This window comes from Microcebus murinus, chromosome 28 (assembly GCF_040939455.1).
Source record: "Microcebus murinus isolate Inina chromosome 28, M.murinus_Inina_mat1.0, whole genome shotgun sequence".
Lineage (NCBI taxonomy): Eukaryota > Metazoa > Chordata > Mammalia > Primates > Cheirogaleidae > Microcebus > Microcebus murinus.
Window position 1 is genome coordinate 9,679,713 of NC_134131.1, and position 17,944 is coordinate 9,697,656.

At 38.8% G+C, this 17,944-nt stretch overlaps 1 protein-coding gene across 2 annotated transcripts in view; it reads left to right on the forward strand.

Annotated features, from left to right (window-relative positions):
- The window catches only part of CNTN4 (contactin 4), an 872,298-nt gene that overhangs the window by 703,429 nt on the left and 150,925 nt on the right, over nucleotides 1–17,944 (forward strand). For both annotated transcript variants that reach the window (XM_075998444.1, XM_075998443.1), the window contains 2 exons: nucleotides 2,527–2,629; nucleotides 5,903–6,087. In XM_075998444.1, the coding sequence (XP_075854559.1) occupies nucleotides 2,527–2,629; nucleotides 5,903–6,087 (288 nt within the window). The remainder of the gene's footprint in view (nucleotides 1–2,526; nucleotides 2,630–5,902; nucleotides 6,088–17,944) is intronic.

The following is a 17,944-nucleotide window of genomic DNA, read 5'->3' on the forward strand; positions in this document are numbered from 1 at the left end:
GTGGTATTTCAGTTCCTCAGAACAAGGTTGTGCAGGGATATATTTGCTCCTTGGGGGCAATTTCCATGACGAGATTAAAGAAATACGATTTATAAGTAATGTTTCCAGAAAGAAGGAGGCTGGAGAAAAACCTGATCGCTTCTAAGATGTACTTGCCCCTTGTATTTTAATCTTATTGTCTTAACTCCCTTCGATACCTGATACACTGCAATGCAGACTATCGTGATTTCCTGGGAGGATGAAAGACCTCTCTCTCTCAAGGCAATTCCTTTTTTTAATTAACGCTGCTCTCAGAGTATGCAGCCACATACATAGCACTAAAAGGTGTTAACTCGCTCACTGTGCTCAGAGTCATACTACTGATATTTATGGGAGGATGATTCAACGATATGGGCTGTTTGTTAGCAAGTTCAGCAGCTGCGTGTGAACACCATTGTTAGCACACACTGCATCACTCCCAGGCCGGCTTTGTGCAAATGCTCAAAGCAAGGCAAACCCCACCTTAGGTGCAAGAGAACTCAGAGGGCAGAGGCTGGCCAAGAAAGGAGGAATAATTTTCTTTCTGAACATGTCGGGCATGGATGCCGTGTATTTTAATCTAGTTTTGTAGTGTTACTCATTGCAGTGGTGAGAGGCCATAGTGAAAGATTAAGGCAAGGAGTCAGGGGTCTGAGTTTCAACCTAGCTAGTTGTTCTGTGGGACTAAAGATAAGCTGTTCGTCTCCTTTGAGATGACAGCCTTGCTGGTGAAAGGAAGGGATGGGTAAAGAACTGTGATTTTAACCTTTTGAGCCATAACCATTGCTTTGAGAATAGGTTGCTAACTATGGGTCTTCTCTTTAGAAAAGCTCGCATCCATTAGGACACTAGGACCAGGATTAACAGGGACGCTGAAATAAATTACATTAAAGCTCCCTTCCAAATCCAATACCCCTTCTGTCATTCCAGGAAAGGGAAAAAAAATAAATGAAAATGCAAAAACCAATTTTGTTCAAGCTTGTACTTTTGACGACAATACTTCACAAGAAACCCAGCTAGACTGTAGGTCGTCTGACACTCAGGGTTGATACTTTTTTTCCCACCGCAGTTTGGGGAGATCTTCTTGATGCCCCACAAACTCTGGAATGGCAGATGTAAAGGGTCACCTCTACTAAAAGACTGAAATCATTTCTCTTTGTTATTGTGCCTGTCCCCATCCATTCCTTGTTTTTGACCTTTTCTTCTAAGGTTCAGTCTCTTTCTCCTCTGGCTATGGGAAGCCTAAAGGAAATGAAATGGAGAGTCCTGTCTTTTTATGTATTAAGCTGGATAATTCCAAAGCCTTTTTGGCCTGGTTGAATCAGGGATCATAGAAAACGACCGGAGACAGAATAGAAATAAATGTATTAAAACAATCAGAGCAGTGGTAGATGGGGTCAGGAATGTATTGATCAGAAATAATTGATAAGTATTTAGGTATAAAACATGGACTTGGTTTATTAGGCTGTTTCCTTGGCCATAAGTGTACAGTCATTTTCCAGGTTATGAAAAAAGTGGAGCCGGGCGCGGTGGCTCACGCCTGTAATCCTAGCTCTCTGGGAGACTGAGGCGGGCGGATTGCTCAAGGTCAGGAGTTCGAAACCAGCCTGAGCAAGAGTGAGACCCCGTCTCTACTATAAATAGAAAGAAATTAATTGGCCAACTAATATATATACAAAAAATTAGCCGGGCATGGTGGCAAATGCCTGTAGTCCCAGCTACTTGGGAGGCTGAGGCAGCAGGATTGCTTGAGCCAGGAGTTTGAGGTTGCTGTGAGCTAGGCTGACGCCATGGCACTCACTCTAGCCTGGGCAACAAAGCGAGACTCTGTCTCAAAAAAAAAAAAAAAAAAAAGTGGGAGAATATGACCCTCAAGGTAAGTATGTAATTGGCAAGGTAGGTAGAACTTAAAGGTTGTTTTATAGAGTTATTTCCTATTATTAATTTTTCATTAGTCCAAAATATAATAAAAATACAGGCATGTGATGTTACCTCGCACATACTAATTTATGCCTGATTCAATTTGGCCTTGGAAATGAAAGTAAAAGTTGTGGCTACAGAATGATTACTCAGAAAAATTGTTTGCTTTTTTAAAAATATAGACATAATAAAACATGCAAGTATTTTTAAAAGTACTTTAAAATATTATAGGTTTTTCTGCAGTATACTTCCAAGAAGATAATTTATTTGATTTTCCTGGTAATGAGGACTGTATTCTCTTCTTTTTTTTTTTTTCCTATGACTACCTTAAAAAATATTTTTGAGACGTGAAGTTGTATGCATGAAGAATTTAATCCTAGGCAGATGGTGTTGCACTGTGACACAAATTTTCTCTGGCAGTAACTGAAAGAAGAACCATAATTCATGGCCATTAAAGATAGGAACTGCTTTAAGAGAAGGAATTAATTGTGCACATAATGTTATATAGCAGCATCCCACATTAACAGAAAAATGCTTCTGTACATTTGAAAAGAACCTCCAAGACTTAACCCGTTTGTTTATTCACAGGGGTGATGGGCGAATATGAGCCCAAAATAGAAGTGCAGTTCCCAGAAACAGTCCCGACTGCAAAGGGAGCAACGGTGAAGCTGGAATGCTTTGCGTTAGGAAAGTAAGTTCCGGTTTCTCTTCCTCCTTGTTCTCCCTTCAGCATGGGCAGGTATAGAATTTTCCTTGCACTGTTCCCAGCGATAGTCAAGTCGAGCTTTGCTCTTTGTAATTCTTTGCATGCATCTTTGATTCTGCCCTCTCACCATGGAGAGAGGACAGGTAATGGGGCAGGTAGGATTAAGCTGCCACAGTTGACACGGCCACAAAGGAGAGGAGAATGGGCAATTCTGAAAAAGAGATTTGTTCTATTATTATGACTGTAATGCGCATTCTGTCTAACCCAGAATGACAGGAAAACAATGGCCTTCATTTGAGGTACAGTCAAGCTGGCTATTTGAAAAAATAGGTACTTTCATTCTGGCCCCAGTTTGCAGAGGGTGCATCAAATGGTTCTTGAATTTCTTTTTAAATTGTCAGTCTCTTCTCTCTATTTCGGATTGCCTTCTGCTCTGGCAAGAGATACTAGGTAAGATCTGATATTCTGTAAGAGATTCTGTTTTACAGAATGATCTGAAAATTAATTACAACTTTATTATTCAGTCCGGATCTTTAGAAAAGTCTGCTTAGGAACTAGTTAATTTTTCCATAGAGTGTCTGTCAGAGGGCTTAAAGAAAACGAAATGCAGATCAGTTGGGATTGTCATTTGCCAGTAACCAGCAGTAAAAGTTTGGCATAAACAAAAATAAACTATCATCCAAAGTGAGAATGTTCACATCTTCTGTGGTTTTTAATGGTCCATGTCAGTCCCCCATCTATCCAGCTAACCCATTACCAAATTCCTGTCTTTGTCCCCTGCCCAAATGTTGACCAAGACGGCAGCACTAACTCTCACCCAATCCTTGTATCAGCATGTAATCTATTTTCTTACAGTTTTTGTGTTTTACAGCAACCATGGAAGAAAAAGTTTCCTTTTTTTCATTTTATTTTCAGCTCTAATAGAAAGGGTGTTGTTTTCCAGTCATGCTAGCATAAACTACAGTAGTATCTTTACTTTGCTATAGTACAATACAGTGGTAACTTTTTATGTTCTGAAAACTTACCACATTAAATAAATTATGACATAGCTACAGAATTGAACACTGTACAGCCATTAAAAGTCAGGTTGTAAGAAAATATGTGAGACATAGAAAAATCTCCACAATTTGTTGCTAAGAAAATAAAAGCAGATTACAAACAGATAATACAGTCACATTTTTAAAGTTAAAGTATCTGTGTGTGCGTAAGTATTTATATCTGTGAAATCCATCAGGGAAAAGGTAAAAGCTGGTAACTAGATAGTAGGTATATATTGGTGAACCCTACAAGGAGACACCTTGAGAAATCTTCTGTGGATAAAGAGAGCAAAATTCATATTGTTCACACTTCAAAGGGAGCTATAAATTAAACTCCATTCACACTGCTTGAATGGTACTAGAATCAAAACAAAAGGTGTAAATTGGGCTCCTTCAGTCTGCATGGAAATGTTTGCTGTTGCTGAAAGACATCATCATTGCCCGCTTAAGAGCAGAAAGACCATGTCTAAGTACAGTTTTTAAAGGCATATGTTATGTGTATATTTCATCAGATCAGATGTAAAGTTACCCATAATGTTGCTTTTTGTAGAGCCCTTTCTGCATTTTGAGTTAATGACTGTCTGTCTAATGAACTTAAATTCCTCTAAAACAAGTAGAATAGAGTTGATGGATTTAATGTTTTAAATACCATCTCAGGTTTCCCAGAGAAGATTAGCCAAGTCTTTAGTCTAATTACTTCTCTGGGTATGTTTTTGCGAAAAATAAATAAGTAAATAATTGTATCCCCTCAATCTCAAAAGCTGTGGTTAGCTCACTAAAACGTGGATTTGCAGACCCAGTGATACCCTCTTTGCAGTTTCAGATGTGTGCTAAGAGTTATGGCAGTAGGATGACAGAAGCCTTGAGAGTAGATAAAGACCCCACAGATTGCTTCTTTCTGTATCTCACTATTTTAAGTTTCCCCAAACCACTCTCCAAGTGGACTCCTATAAGATGGTAAGGTTCTCAGAATATAAATAACAACAAGGAGACTAACCACCTTGTCAGAAACAGCGTACCTTGAGTGAACCCTTTCCCTATGTCAACCATTAGGTTGTGTCTCCCAAATTTTGTGAGCTCATTATTTCTGCTATCATTTATTCATTATTTGGGTGATTCTCAAAGTAGGGTACCTTGCATTGTTGGCACAGAAGATTTATAAAAATATGTTATTTCTGTTGTCTGTTGCTGCCTAACAAACTGAGAAAGAACAAATGACCAGCATTTTATCATATCTCACAATTTGTGGGTTAAGAATTAAGGCAGGGCTTGGCTGGCTGGTTCTCTTGCTCAATGTGATGTCGCTTGAGGTCTCTCACTGGTCTTCCGCTGACAGATGAGCTGGTCTAGGATGCGCAAGACAGTCTTACGTTTCTGGTGTTCTGATGGGAATGTTGGAAGGCTGGTCTCACTGGGACTGTCAGCTGGGAGCCTCATTTAGGGCCTTACATTTCTGGTGTTCTGATGGGAATGTTGGAAGGCTGGTCTCACTGGGACGGTCAGCTGGGAGCCTCATTTAGGGCCTTACATTTCTGTTGTTCTGATGGGAATGTTGGAAGGCTGGTCTCACTGGGACGGTCAGCTGGGAGCCTCATTTAGGGCCTGTCTTGCATGGCAGTCTCAAGATACTCACAGTTCTCATAGGACACCTCAGGGATCCCATGGAGAGTGTTCTAAGAGACAGAAAGTAGAAGCTGCCAGCTTCTTAACCCCTGAGCTTAGATACCAACACAACAGCACTTCTGCCTTATTTTATCAGTCAAAGTGGTCAAAAAAAAAAAACCCTCTCTGGGTTCAAAACAAGGGAGCACAGACCTCATCTCCCTGGGAGGAATGTGGAAGAATTTACAGCCACAAATGCACATGAACATTTTTATTTTCATATTGAGGATTTAGAGGAAAAAAAAATGCTGAAAAAATATAACATAAAAATATGTTTTTATTTCAGTGAGAATATTGTACAGGAGATAGATCACCTACTTTAAAGTTAATAAAAATTAATTTGATTTTAAGAAAAATAATAATAATACTAGAGGTGTGGATATAGTTAAAATCATAATAGCGATGACAGGCAGGAATGAAGTTTGGGAAACACTGTCTCAAGCGAGCTTGTATGTTTAGAACCACAGTTGCGGTAGGAAGTGGTTGTTGGGAGCCTAAGTTCAAATGAAAGATACAGTTTCCTCTCGTTTGATTCACTCCTGTTTATTCTCGCTATCAGCCCTGTACCAACTATTATCTGGCGAAGAGCTGATGGCAAGCCCATAGCGAGGAAAGCCAGAAGACACAAGTCAAATGGGATTCTTGAAATCCCTAATTTTCAGCAGGAAGATGCTGGTTTATATGAATGTGTGGCTGAGAATTCCAGAGGCAAGAACGTAGCAAGGGGACAGCTGACCTTTTACGGTAAGTTTGTGGTTGCAATTTATCATCTGTAGCTCTCCAGCACTTGTTGGCATTACAGTCATTAAGCTGGGAGGTTTGCATTCAGGCTTCTTGGGCGGGATTGTGCAGAAGAGGACTGGGTGAAGCTCTTGGTTTGCTACATAATTAGAATTCCCGGGGATGATTCTGGGTGTGGAGAGTGAGGGCGGGGGACAAGGATGTTGACAGAGCAGAGAGGAAGAAATTAGGCTGATGTGTTTGGGGGATGGATATTAGTGTGAACACACTTGCAAAGAAATCTGTTTCTCCTCTTCCCGTCAAGGTGCTAACCTGACACAGGAAACGTTTTGTTATTCCTGCTCCCGATTTATTTTTGTGTAAAGCTCTATGCTTTTCTTCATTAGAATTTTGACTTTTGATTTGGGGCTTGTGTTAATCCTTTGTAATTGCTCCTGTTTGGTAGCAGTTTAATGTAGTACCATGAACATTTCGAAATGCCACTGTCCAAATTTAGTTCTTATCAGAGTGGAACGTGACAAATCTCTCTCACCCCCAAAGACTTTTTATGTGCAGCTGCTCCTATTCCAATCAAATCATCAGCATTGATCCAAACATAATATAAATGTAAAACCTCTAGCACATGGTCATTATCGAGCCCATCTTGGAAATCCTGTTAGGATATTGATTTGAAATCCAGAAAATAATTTCATTGGGTAGGCATTTTGAAAGCAAATTGAGTTCTGCCAAATTGGAGCATGCCTGAATACCATCTGTCTGGGATATAGAAAACAAATATTATAGATTGTTAATTATTTAAGAATGGTTTAAATAAACAACAATGCCTATTAAAATGATGAGAGTAGTTCTGTAGGGATGAGTCGTAACCAAAGCTTTAAATGTTCTTATTTCTTGCAATAACTAATACCACAAAAATGTATTTATTTTACCAAATCTTCTTCCAAAGTGCTTTGGTTTTAAGAAATGGCCAAAGAATTCTGTTCAAATATCACAAAGTTTTTTAAAAGCTTGATTGGGGGAATGGTGATTCCATTAGTTTGGAGTCAGTGTTGCTAGGTGGAAAATAAATTAAAATTTGAAAGAAAAAAAGAGGAAAAAACTTGATTGAAAGCTGGGCGAAGAGTTCCAATATCTGCCAGCCTTTAGCAACATCTCGCGTGTAACCCTCTGTATTTTGTTTGAAGAAATCTGCACTTCTCTTTAATCATTCAATTTCCCTCAAGAATAATAGAGAACTATCTCTACTCATGCCAAATAACAGAACTGATATTTGATATCTTCCTTAAACTGTGTCCATTGCTATCTTATTTGATTAGTTGAAAAGCCACGGACACCACACTTAACTGACTGGGGAAAAACATAAGAAAGTTACAGATTTATTCAGTGAGGTGCAATTACCATATATCTTTAACCATTTAGAGTTTCTTTTCTTCACCCACGTAATAATCATTTTTCATATGTCAGGTAGGGACAATCTGAAAATATTCAGGCAATTAGCCAATATGTTCTCTTCTTTCCTAATGGAATAGGCTTTTCAATTCAGTGGTGGTCATTCCAATGTTATTTGAGTTGCTTAACTAATTGAATAAGGCCATTTTCACTTTCGTGATTGTCTTTTAAGTGAAATGCCTGCTTTAAGTATGTTAAAAAGATGTGAAATTTTGTGTGACCAGGGGTTGGCGTAGTGCTTTCTAGTGGGTTAGAGGTTTCCTACACTGGAAGAAGAGAGTACTCCAGAGTTACTGTTAGAGAAAATCAACTTTGTCATTGGCCCCCAGCCTTGTGGGGGGGAATGTTTTTTCACACATCCTGCCCTGGAGATGAAAATCAGGTTCTAACAGTGTTTCCTTGTTAAATGGAGTTATCTGCAGCCATGCAGGGGGAAGAGAGCAGAATGGAATTTGCCTGCTTTCTGAAGATAACTCAGCTTAACCCCAGTTGTCAAACCACGCTTGGTGTTAGAAACTTGGCAGATAGGTTGACTTTCATAGCGCTTGGCTATTGCATCTATGTTTATCCTTTTGTCTTTCCTCAACTAGCGTATCAGTGACACAGAAATCATCTAATTGTTCCATTGTCACAGGAGAGTTTAATTATACATAAGTGCTTGGCTGTCAGTTTTTTTTTTGTTTTTTTTTTTCCCTCTCTTTCTAGTCTGGGTTTTCCCAGTACTGTATTCCTAATATCCAGCTGCCTAGATCTTCAATTTAAGTGAATTACTATAATTAAAATCACTGTGTAGATCACAAAAGGGGAGAAAGTAGCCCCAGTCACTTATCCATGAACATTCTGTCTTTGATGACAAGACAATTTCTTACAACATTAATATGTGCTGCGCTCAGGGATTATAAGCCGTGGGTTTGAGTTTTGGAACCTGTTTCTCTTTTTTTTTTTTTTTTTTTCTGGTTCCAAGTTGTTGCATTTCCATTCATCAACTCTCCACTTCAACAACCACAGGTGTGCTAACTCCTATTCGGGCTTGACAAAATGGCAACTGTTTTTTTTTTTCTTCTTGCTCTAAAACCATCTTACCTTCTTCAAAAGGCCTACTGGGCATGATTCCATAATGCTCCTGCCTTCCGTGTGCTGGATAACAGGAGCTGCTCTGTGTCCGTGTCTCTAGGTTAGCAGGTGCTACTCATGTTGGGTGTGTATGAACAGAAATGGGGTCAGACATAAAACATTTTTACTCTACCACATCTTCCCAATTTAATTTTGCCATAACTTGTACTAGTGGTCAGAGTGGTCTAGTTTTAATCTGCTCTTTGAGTCTATTTTTTTTGGGGGGGGGGACATGAAGAACTTCCTAAAAATTGATCTGTTTTCAGAGATAGATGCTATAGATCTTTGTTACTAAAGGTAGAAATTTTCCAAAATGACTTTAATATATTATTAAATATATTAATATATTATATAAATATATTACTCATAAATTATCAATATATTAATTATATAAATTATATGCATTAATATTTAATATATCACTATATTGATAATTAATTAATATTAATTGATACAATTAATTGATATTAATTAATGTATATTGCATGTGAGAGGCACTGTTGGGCACTAGGGCTACAAGACAAAAATCGCTGCCTTCAAAGACCTAACATTTTAGTGGAAGGTAACAGACAATATACTCGTAAGCAAATAAATGAACTACAATATTTCAATTGTGGTAAGATTTATAAAGAAAATAATTAAGTTGGTAGATAGAGAGTAGCAGAGAGCATGAGAAAGACTTCATACGGTAAGGTGGTCACAAGGGAAAACTTGTCTGAGAATTGCCCTTTGAGCTAAAACCTGGAGGATGAAAGTGAGCCAGGCTTTCAAGGAGAAGTATATTCCTGGCAAGATGGTAAGAAAGTGCAAAGGTCCTGAGGTAGAAAACTATTTGACATGCAGCAAGAAAGTCAGTGTAGGAGACAAAGGTTTCATACATAGGAAGGTGACAGATTGTGTAGTACCTTGCAAGCCAGGCAGAGAGCTTAGGTTTGATTCTGAGTATAATGGGAAGCCATTAGAGGATTTCAAGAAGGGGTATGTATGTGTCTATTTGATTCATGCTTTTAAAAGATCAGTCTGGCGAATAGATGATTGGAAGCCAAGAACAAAAGCAAGACACCAGCTGGGAGGCCATTGTCAATATCTAGGTGAGAAACGTTGGTGGCTAGGGCTCAAGGTAGGAAGAGAAATGGAGAGAGTTGAGACAGATTTTGGAGTTAGAGCCAACGGGACATTCCATTTCACTCCTACAGCTGCCTAGTTTATGGGTATTGAAACTTACTCCTGAAGCAATTAAAATAACTGAGTTAAGTCTACGCAGTAAGAAGCAGAGCAAGATTCCAAATGCTATGCGAGAGGTTCTGAAACTCTGGAGTGCATCAGAATAACTTGGAAGTCCCAATAAAATTACAGAATTCTGGGCCCTATCCCAACAGGTTTTCATTTAATAGGTCCAGAGTGGGACCCAAGAGTGTGCATTTCTATTATGTTCCCAAATGATACTCATGGCTGCTTTCTGGGGACCACATTGTGAGAACCATTGCTCTATGCATAGGCTGTTTCAAGTGCATAGTGAAGCTGAAGTTTAAATTACATGCAAGGGAAGGTGTTCCTAGTACTCTGGAAAGCTAACAGGTTGCTGTCTCACCAGGCATTGTAGCCAGTCTACACAGACAAAGTAGAATAAGAGTGCTAAGGCAATTACATTTGAAGAAAGAAAAGGGAAGTACAAAGTGAATTTAATTCACTTGATAAGTATTCATCTTTCCACTTCATTGTGTCTATATAGTCACTTCCTTTCTGCACAAATAGATGGATAGAATTGCAGTCATCATTTGAAAGAATGATGAACTAAAAGAACCTGATATTTAATACCTTTTATATAATTTCTTCAATAGGTAGCAGGCATTGTGAGAGTAAAACCATCTTCATCATTAGGAAATAGGGAATATAATATTTGAGCAATAAATAAGGCTATATTTCACAGAATCCAGTAATACTTGAGCTGAGAGGAACTGCTGGGGCTAAGCCTTTGATTTTTATAAATAAAGAAAATACCGCCCAGAGACATAAAATAAATTTCCTCAAGGCCATACAATGAGTGAGAATCATAGCTATGACTAGAACTGCTCTTTCTGCTGTACTTCATGTGTTACTTTTCCTGCTAGTATAACATTTTAATATTGTTAATAGGTAAGGGGGGAAAAAAATAGGTAACGGGGGAAAAAAAAATCCATCAATCATCCAGATACTTTTTCTGTGTATTTTCACAAATGAAAACATCTGGACAAACAACTGACTTATTCACTTTCTGTTTTCTAAGTTGGTCGCCAGATTATTGAGTCCAAAAGAGCTCTTTTCCTCTTCTTCAAATTACATGTAAGACTAGCCCTTGTATGCTACAGTTTTTTGGCTCTAAAGGCAAAACTGTGGGCTTGATGACACTGCGAATGGCGTGTGAGTATCTCTAAGGTCATCAAGAAGTGAATACGGAAGCAATCTTGCAGCACAGCATACTAATTCCCCATGGGTGTGCCATGTATATGTGATCACTAGATAATATTCAGCCCTGCAAAGAGGCTTAAAGGACAGAGTGACCAAAAAAAATGAACACAGCAGATAAGGCGATTTCACAGTAGAGCAATAGTCTGCTTAATTGTCCTAGACAGAACTGATACCGATAGCCTAAGTTCCCCTGAGCGTCCCTTAAGAAAAAGTCAACAATTTTTGTTTCTTTCCTTCATCTGGTAGTTCTGATAAAGTAGGTGGCTGCAATTTTTCCAAGGGGTGCACACTGAGAACATATTGTACGTAACAGTCGGTGGGAATGAATACAGGAGTGGGGGTGGGGTACAAGGTCCTCACCCCATGAGAAACTTTAAGCCACGAAAGAGTCATATCAAGGACAACATATGGAAATGCGATTCACGTCTCACTCTCTAGTGCCACAGAAGGCAAAATGTAGCTGCTATGTTTTTATCTATCAAGGAATATTGCTTAAATTTACTTGTGGGAAGTTTTGCTTAAGTGAATTCATTTATCTGAGAATTCCTCTGCTTGTATAATGCAGGAGTTCTCAGACCGTTGGCTTCAGGGCTCTTTTTACCCTGAAAAATTAGTAAATACCTCAAAGAGTTTTTGTTCATGTGAATTATATCTACCGATATACATCATACCGTAAATTAAAGCCAAGAATTTAACTTAGTACTTAATTTATTTTAAAACGACAAAAATATAATCAGTGCCGGTTAACACAACTAATATATTTTAAGAAAACTGACTATGTTTTTCCAAATAAAAAAAATTAATGAGAAGAGTAGCATTGTTTATGTTTTTGTAATTCTCTTTAATATCTGTTTGGATGGAAGAAAGCAGGATTCTCATATGTGCTTGTGTACTCAACCTGTCATGATATGTTGTTTTGGATGAAATATATGAAGAAAATCTGGTCTCCCACATATATTATTGGAAAGAAAGAATATCATGGACCCCCTGAAGAGAGCTTGGGCACCCACAATAGTCCTTAGACTGCACTTTGAGAACTATAGTTCCAAAAGAATACTCCTATTGCCATTGGCAGTAGGGTTAGATGTATTTTGAGAGCTTCTAGATAGAGAACAGATGTTGGAGCCAAGTGGGCTTGTGTACCAGTCCTAACTGAGCCACTTTCTGAATCTGGAGATTAATATCTCTAGGCCTCATCTATAAAATGGGAATAATTCTGCTTAATTTGCATATTGTTATGAGGTTTAGAAATGGGACACATAAAGTGATACTGGTAAGATATTCTATAGATAAGCAGTGTCCATGATTGATTACATTTGGGACTAAAAGTGGATAGAGGAAGGAGGAGGGGACGAATTCAGCCCAGTAAGAGTAGATTCAGAGAAACACTAGGTAGAGGCTGAGTTGAGCTTTAAATAGGAAATGTAAAGAAATTAATCCATACTAGGTTAGAGTCATAGATTGGTTAATCTGGGTATAATTTAATAAATCAGTTTTACACCCTTTTTGAAAATGAACATTTTGCTGATTTACAATTGTTTTCTTTCATGATTCATTTTATAAAGTTCTGGATTAACTACAGCACCTCTGGGAAGAAAATAGAAAATGTGCACTCTTACAGAAATTGGTTAACAATATGTGAGTTAAACCAACACATAAGGAAACAGTACAACGGATGGCACAAAACAGTTATGCTATTTGTGCCAAATGAACGGTACATGTTTGGGAGGATTAAAATTTGCAGATCAGGAAGGCTTCATGGAGGAGGTGGTACTGCAGAGTAAAAAGCTGCTTAGGGGACAGAGGGAAGTGAGACATTCCAAAAAGACAAGATGATACAAAAAAGATACTGGGGTAGGATCTGGCTTGTTGGAGTGGAGGACAAAGACCCACTATTTGACAGGAGCTGTGGGTTTACTGGGCATAGTTGGACAGAGATTAGGTGAGAACAGATTCCAGAGGACTTCAAATATTTGCGTAAAGATATGTAATAACCGTAACTGTCTCCTCATTTGTCTAACGTGCACAGCATGTAAAGCACATTCATGATTCTCACCCGTTATCTCATACACAGATTACTTCCTGCAGTTATATTTGGTTTATGTTTTGATGGATACCCATTAGTAGAAAGATGGCTGCTTTGGGTTAACTTCTAGCGCATCTTCACGTCCTTGGTTTTCGTATTCGGTCCAGAGTTTATCATTGTTACCTGCAAACAGATTGGCCTGATGGCATCCACTTTCAGTCGTAACTTATCTGAATGAAGCAAAAGTTAACAGCAAAACCAGGAGAGCCATGAATCCAGTTGGTTCGAGAGGCAAGCTAAAGGCTAAAGGCTTCACATGCTACAGTCAGAAGGAACTGTAGACATCACCAAGTTCAGCCTTCCCTCAATCTGAGGGAGAAAATGTGGGCTTTCGGTCTCCAGGCTCCATTTCCAAAGCTCTTCTTACAACACAAGATACTGCAACAGTGTAGTATTTTTCATAGGATGTGTATATCTAATCCTGGAGTTACTTTTTTGGTTGTTTTTTTGTTACATGACATTTTACAGGAAATGCTCAATACTTAAAACTAAGCGAGGCTGCTCTAGTTGAAGGTGGCACATTCCAAGAGCCCGCAGGGCTTCATGGAGTGGAGTTGGAAAAACCCCTGTGAGGATCATGATTGGTGCTGTATAGGGAATGGCTGAAAGAAGTTTGAGCAGTGGAGAAAGGGCTGAGGAAAGATCTATGCTGGGCCCTGCTCTGGAACACAACGTGAGTGTTTCTTGTGAGGCTGAGCCTTCTTTTCAGTGACTTCTTCAAGCTGGAAGTCAGGGGTTTAGGAGAAGACTAATAATAAACTGGGAAACTCTCTACAGTAACGTTAGAAAATGAGTAGTTCTAGTGCCAAAACTGGGGGCATTGGATTTGAGGCAAATTGAGAATATCTTGCCTATTCTATCAATAGTATAAGAATCCCAAGCTGGAGATAGAGATTTGGGAAGCATCTATATATAGGTGGTAAACTTAAGCCCAGTAATTATCTTCAGGCTCATAAAGTCTACCGTCACTAAAATTCTTAAGCAATGGTAAAGAAACCTCTGCATTCCCTGGAGATGATCCATCTTCTCCAAGATTGTATAAGCAAGCAAAAAATAATTGCAAATATCTGCAGGACATCTTCGTAATAGTAATTTAAAGGTTTTTAAGCAATCTTATCCTGCCTTTTAGATTTTCAAGTTTCTAAGGTTGAAAGCCCAAGTTGGCGTTTCTTTCTGTCAGAAATCTCTGTTTTCGGAAACTTAGAGAGCCAGATACCCCTGAGAATTGTTTGGCCCAGTGAGTTCAAATTATTTCTCCCCGCAGCATAAATTATTATCGGATAAGACACTTGCACGATTCCAGTGGCTGCAACACATAAGCGTTGATTTAGGTCATTTCCTGGCAGCTGTTGAACAAAAGATTGGGATGAAGAGATTGTTCATTTATCCAAGAGACAGTGTCCCAGGGTCAAAGCCCAGCACAACCATTTAACCTTATATTTGAATTTGTAGCTTGAGAACAAGACTCAGGGACTCTTAGGGGAAAAATTCTTCTGTTTCAAACTCTGAAAGAACATGAAAGCCCAAAACAGATGGTTTTGTTTCGACACACGAATTTGTTTTGTTCTGTTTCATAGGTGGGATCTACATATATTACAAAAAAAAAAAAAAACATTTAGAAATGCTTTCTGAAATAATAGTACTGAACCAACCTGTTAAGGCCTTCCTCTGAGCTAGTGCACGTTGAGTATCCCTCACCCAAAATGCTTGAGACCAGAATGTTTTTTGGATTTTGAATGTTTCCAGATTTTGGAACATTTATATATATATATATATATATATATATATATATATATATATATATATAATGAGATATATATACACATAATTATATATATATGTATATATATATATATATATATAAAATGAGATATCTTGGGGACGGGGCCTAGGTCTAATACATGAAATTCATTTACTGTTCATATATACCTTATGTACATTGCCTGAAGGTAATGTATCACAATATATATATATTTTTTGAGACAGAGTCTCACTTTGTTGCCCAGGCTAGAGTGAGTGCTGTAGCATCAGCCTAGCTCACAGCAACCTCAACCTCCTGGGCTCAAGCAATCCTGCTGCCTCAGTCTCCCAAGTAGCTGGGACTACAGGCATGCACCACCATGCCCAGTTAATTTTTTTCTATATATATATTAGTTGGCCAATTAATTTCTTTCTATTTTTAGTAGAGACGGGGTCTTGCTCTTGCTCAGGCTGCTTTCGAACTCCTGACCTCTAGCAATCCGCCCACCTCGGCCTCCCAGAGTGCTAGGATTACAGGCGTGAGCCACCGCGCCCGGCCTGTATACAATATTTTTAATGCTTCTGTATACAAAACAAAGGTTTGACTGCAACCCATCACATGAGATTAGGTGTGGGATTTTCCATTTGTGACATCCTATCAGTGCATAAAAAGTTTTGAATTTGGGATTTTGAATTTTCAGATTAGGGATGCTGAACCTGTATGTAGATATGGACTTGTAAAATGTAGTTGAACTTTGATATTAAGTGATAAATACCAGGTACCCGGGTGCATTATCAAAAAGGGAGGGAGGAGCAAATGATATTTTCTATGATACACTAGCCCAAAATGTTTGTGATCCAAGGACTTTGAATGAGGAGACCCCAAAACCATATGAAGATATATGAGCCATTTTCATCAAGGACAGGACTTTATTTTAGTTTCACAAATTCACCCACTTAGATATGATTCATCCATTCTAAGTCAGTAGGAGTGAAACCTTCACTATGTGGGCTCTTGCCTTGTAGATCTGAAATTGGCATGTTAAACACTGTCTCATTCTTTGCCCTTTATATAATAGAATATTCCATTTCTGATCTTCATGGGCCCATGTTCAGATATTTACTTCAAGAGGAGTGTGTTTGTATCACTTCAAATTTGGCTTCTGTGATTTTAATTTTACTTTATAAACAAAAAGGAAATCACTTTAAAAATTGCTCCTAATTTTACTTTAAAAACAAAGAAAGATGGCTCACAAACACTGAATCGGCTGTTGATTTCACTTTGGCCAGCGCAAATAACTACCACGGAGCATTCTTGCCGAGCACCTTGACCTCCATAACCCTGTTTGTTGGAAGAGACAGAATGAGCCCTCCGGAGTGTTTAATTAATTAGAACTTTGCAAAGTCTTTTCAAAATTCTCTCAAATCCCTCCCTTCCCTGCCCTACCGACTTCTTGAGATGGCAAAGTTTTGCTTCCAGCTTTCCACGTTTTTAAAAGAAAGAAGTAAGTCTGAGTGTTGCAGGAAATCTATGGCATTGAAATCTCTCTGTCTGTCTGCATGTGGTTGGATCTTTCCCTCTCGAACTTCACCTTCACGTTGCTTCGTAAGTTACGTTCGCCCTTCCGTTTTTCTTTTTTTCCTCGCTCGCTTTCGAAAGTTTGGCTTAGTTGTTAATACCCCGCACAGGTTTCTGCGGGCTTTCCTTATTTGCTTTGTTTTCGTGGACTCCATAGGGGGTAAGTATTTCTGCAAGTTGGATGTGCAGCCAGGCACACGATTGCCCTTAGCCCTATCAGGGTCACACGTGGGATTCTCCGAGCAGAGAACCTTTTTAGCTCCCTTGCATTAGCAGCAGGGAGAGAGAGAATAAGGAAGACTTGCAGCTCCTTCAAGGATGTGGGTTATAACCCTTCATTCAAGTTAATGCTTGTTGATGTTACAACTATTTTTTTTTTGAAGTTGACCCTTTTGGCCTCCCTCCATATGCACCGGGGCATCATCCCCATCAGCGGAGGATGTGGGAAATCGTGTTTTGTTCCTTGAAAAACATGAAATTGCTTGCAGATGGAAAAAAAGAAGAAAGGAGCATTTATTCAAGGGCCTAGAGACCTCTGCTGGTTAAGCGAGTTAACCAGCAGAGTTAAGTGACAACGTCGAGTGTCTTTCTAGTTTTCTTTATGATTGAGGAGGTGAGATATGCAGCGTGGCCCCAATACTAGCGGTTCCCTTTCGAATTAAATCACAGATGATCTGAAGCCTCCTTGAATGAAGATGCTGAGGTCCAGTCAGCTAGAAGACATGTTAACAATATTGAGTGGCATCTTCTAATTAAATACTGATATCAACTTTGATCATTACATTGGTAGACATCACCCTATAGAAATGCCCTATGAACATAAAATTCCAGAATAACAGCTATGGTTACCTTCTGAGTAACTTTGGGCTAAAGGTCTTCTACCTAAATATATTTATTAATACCATTATAAGTTAGTTGTATGAATTGTGCTGGAGGCAAGATTTGATATTTATGAAGACTTTTGTGGGACATGGAATTAACATTGTCGTTATATCCATTAAGAACAAGGAAACAAAACGTGACTTCCATCGAAGCACGAAAAATGTGTTATTTGGGTGGTGGGGGTGGGGAACGGCAGTGGGCAATGTAGCAATTAAAGTGCTGCTTTGAATTCCTGTGTTAGTCTGTGGGCAGGACTTGATTTCCTAAGAAGGTTTGATAAAACTTAGGACTCACTCAGACATTTGGGGTTCTAGGGCCATTACTCCTGTGGATAACATTCTATCGATATGGAATCAGTCATTAATAAATAACATTGATAGTCTCAGAGGAGGAAGGAGTCACAAAAGTTAGCTACACAGCATGTTGGAGTGAAGTGTACTAGTTAGGGACAGGCTAAGCTATTCTAATAAAGGAGACCCCAAAATCCAGTGGCTTCAATAAGAAGTTTATTTCTCTCTCACGCAATCTCTCCAAAAATAGGCAAGTAGGTCTGTGGCTGCGTC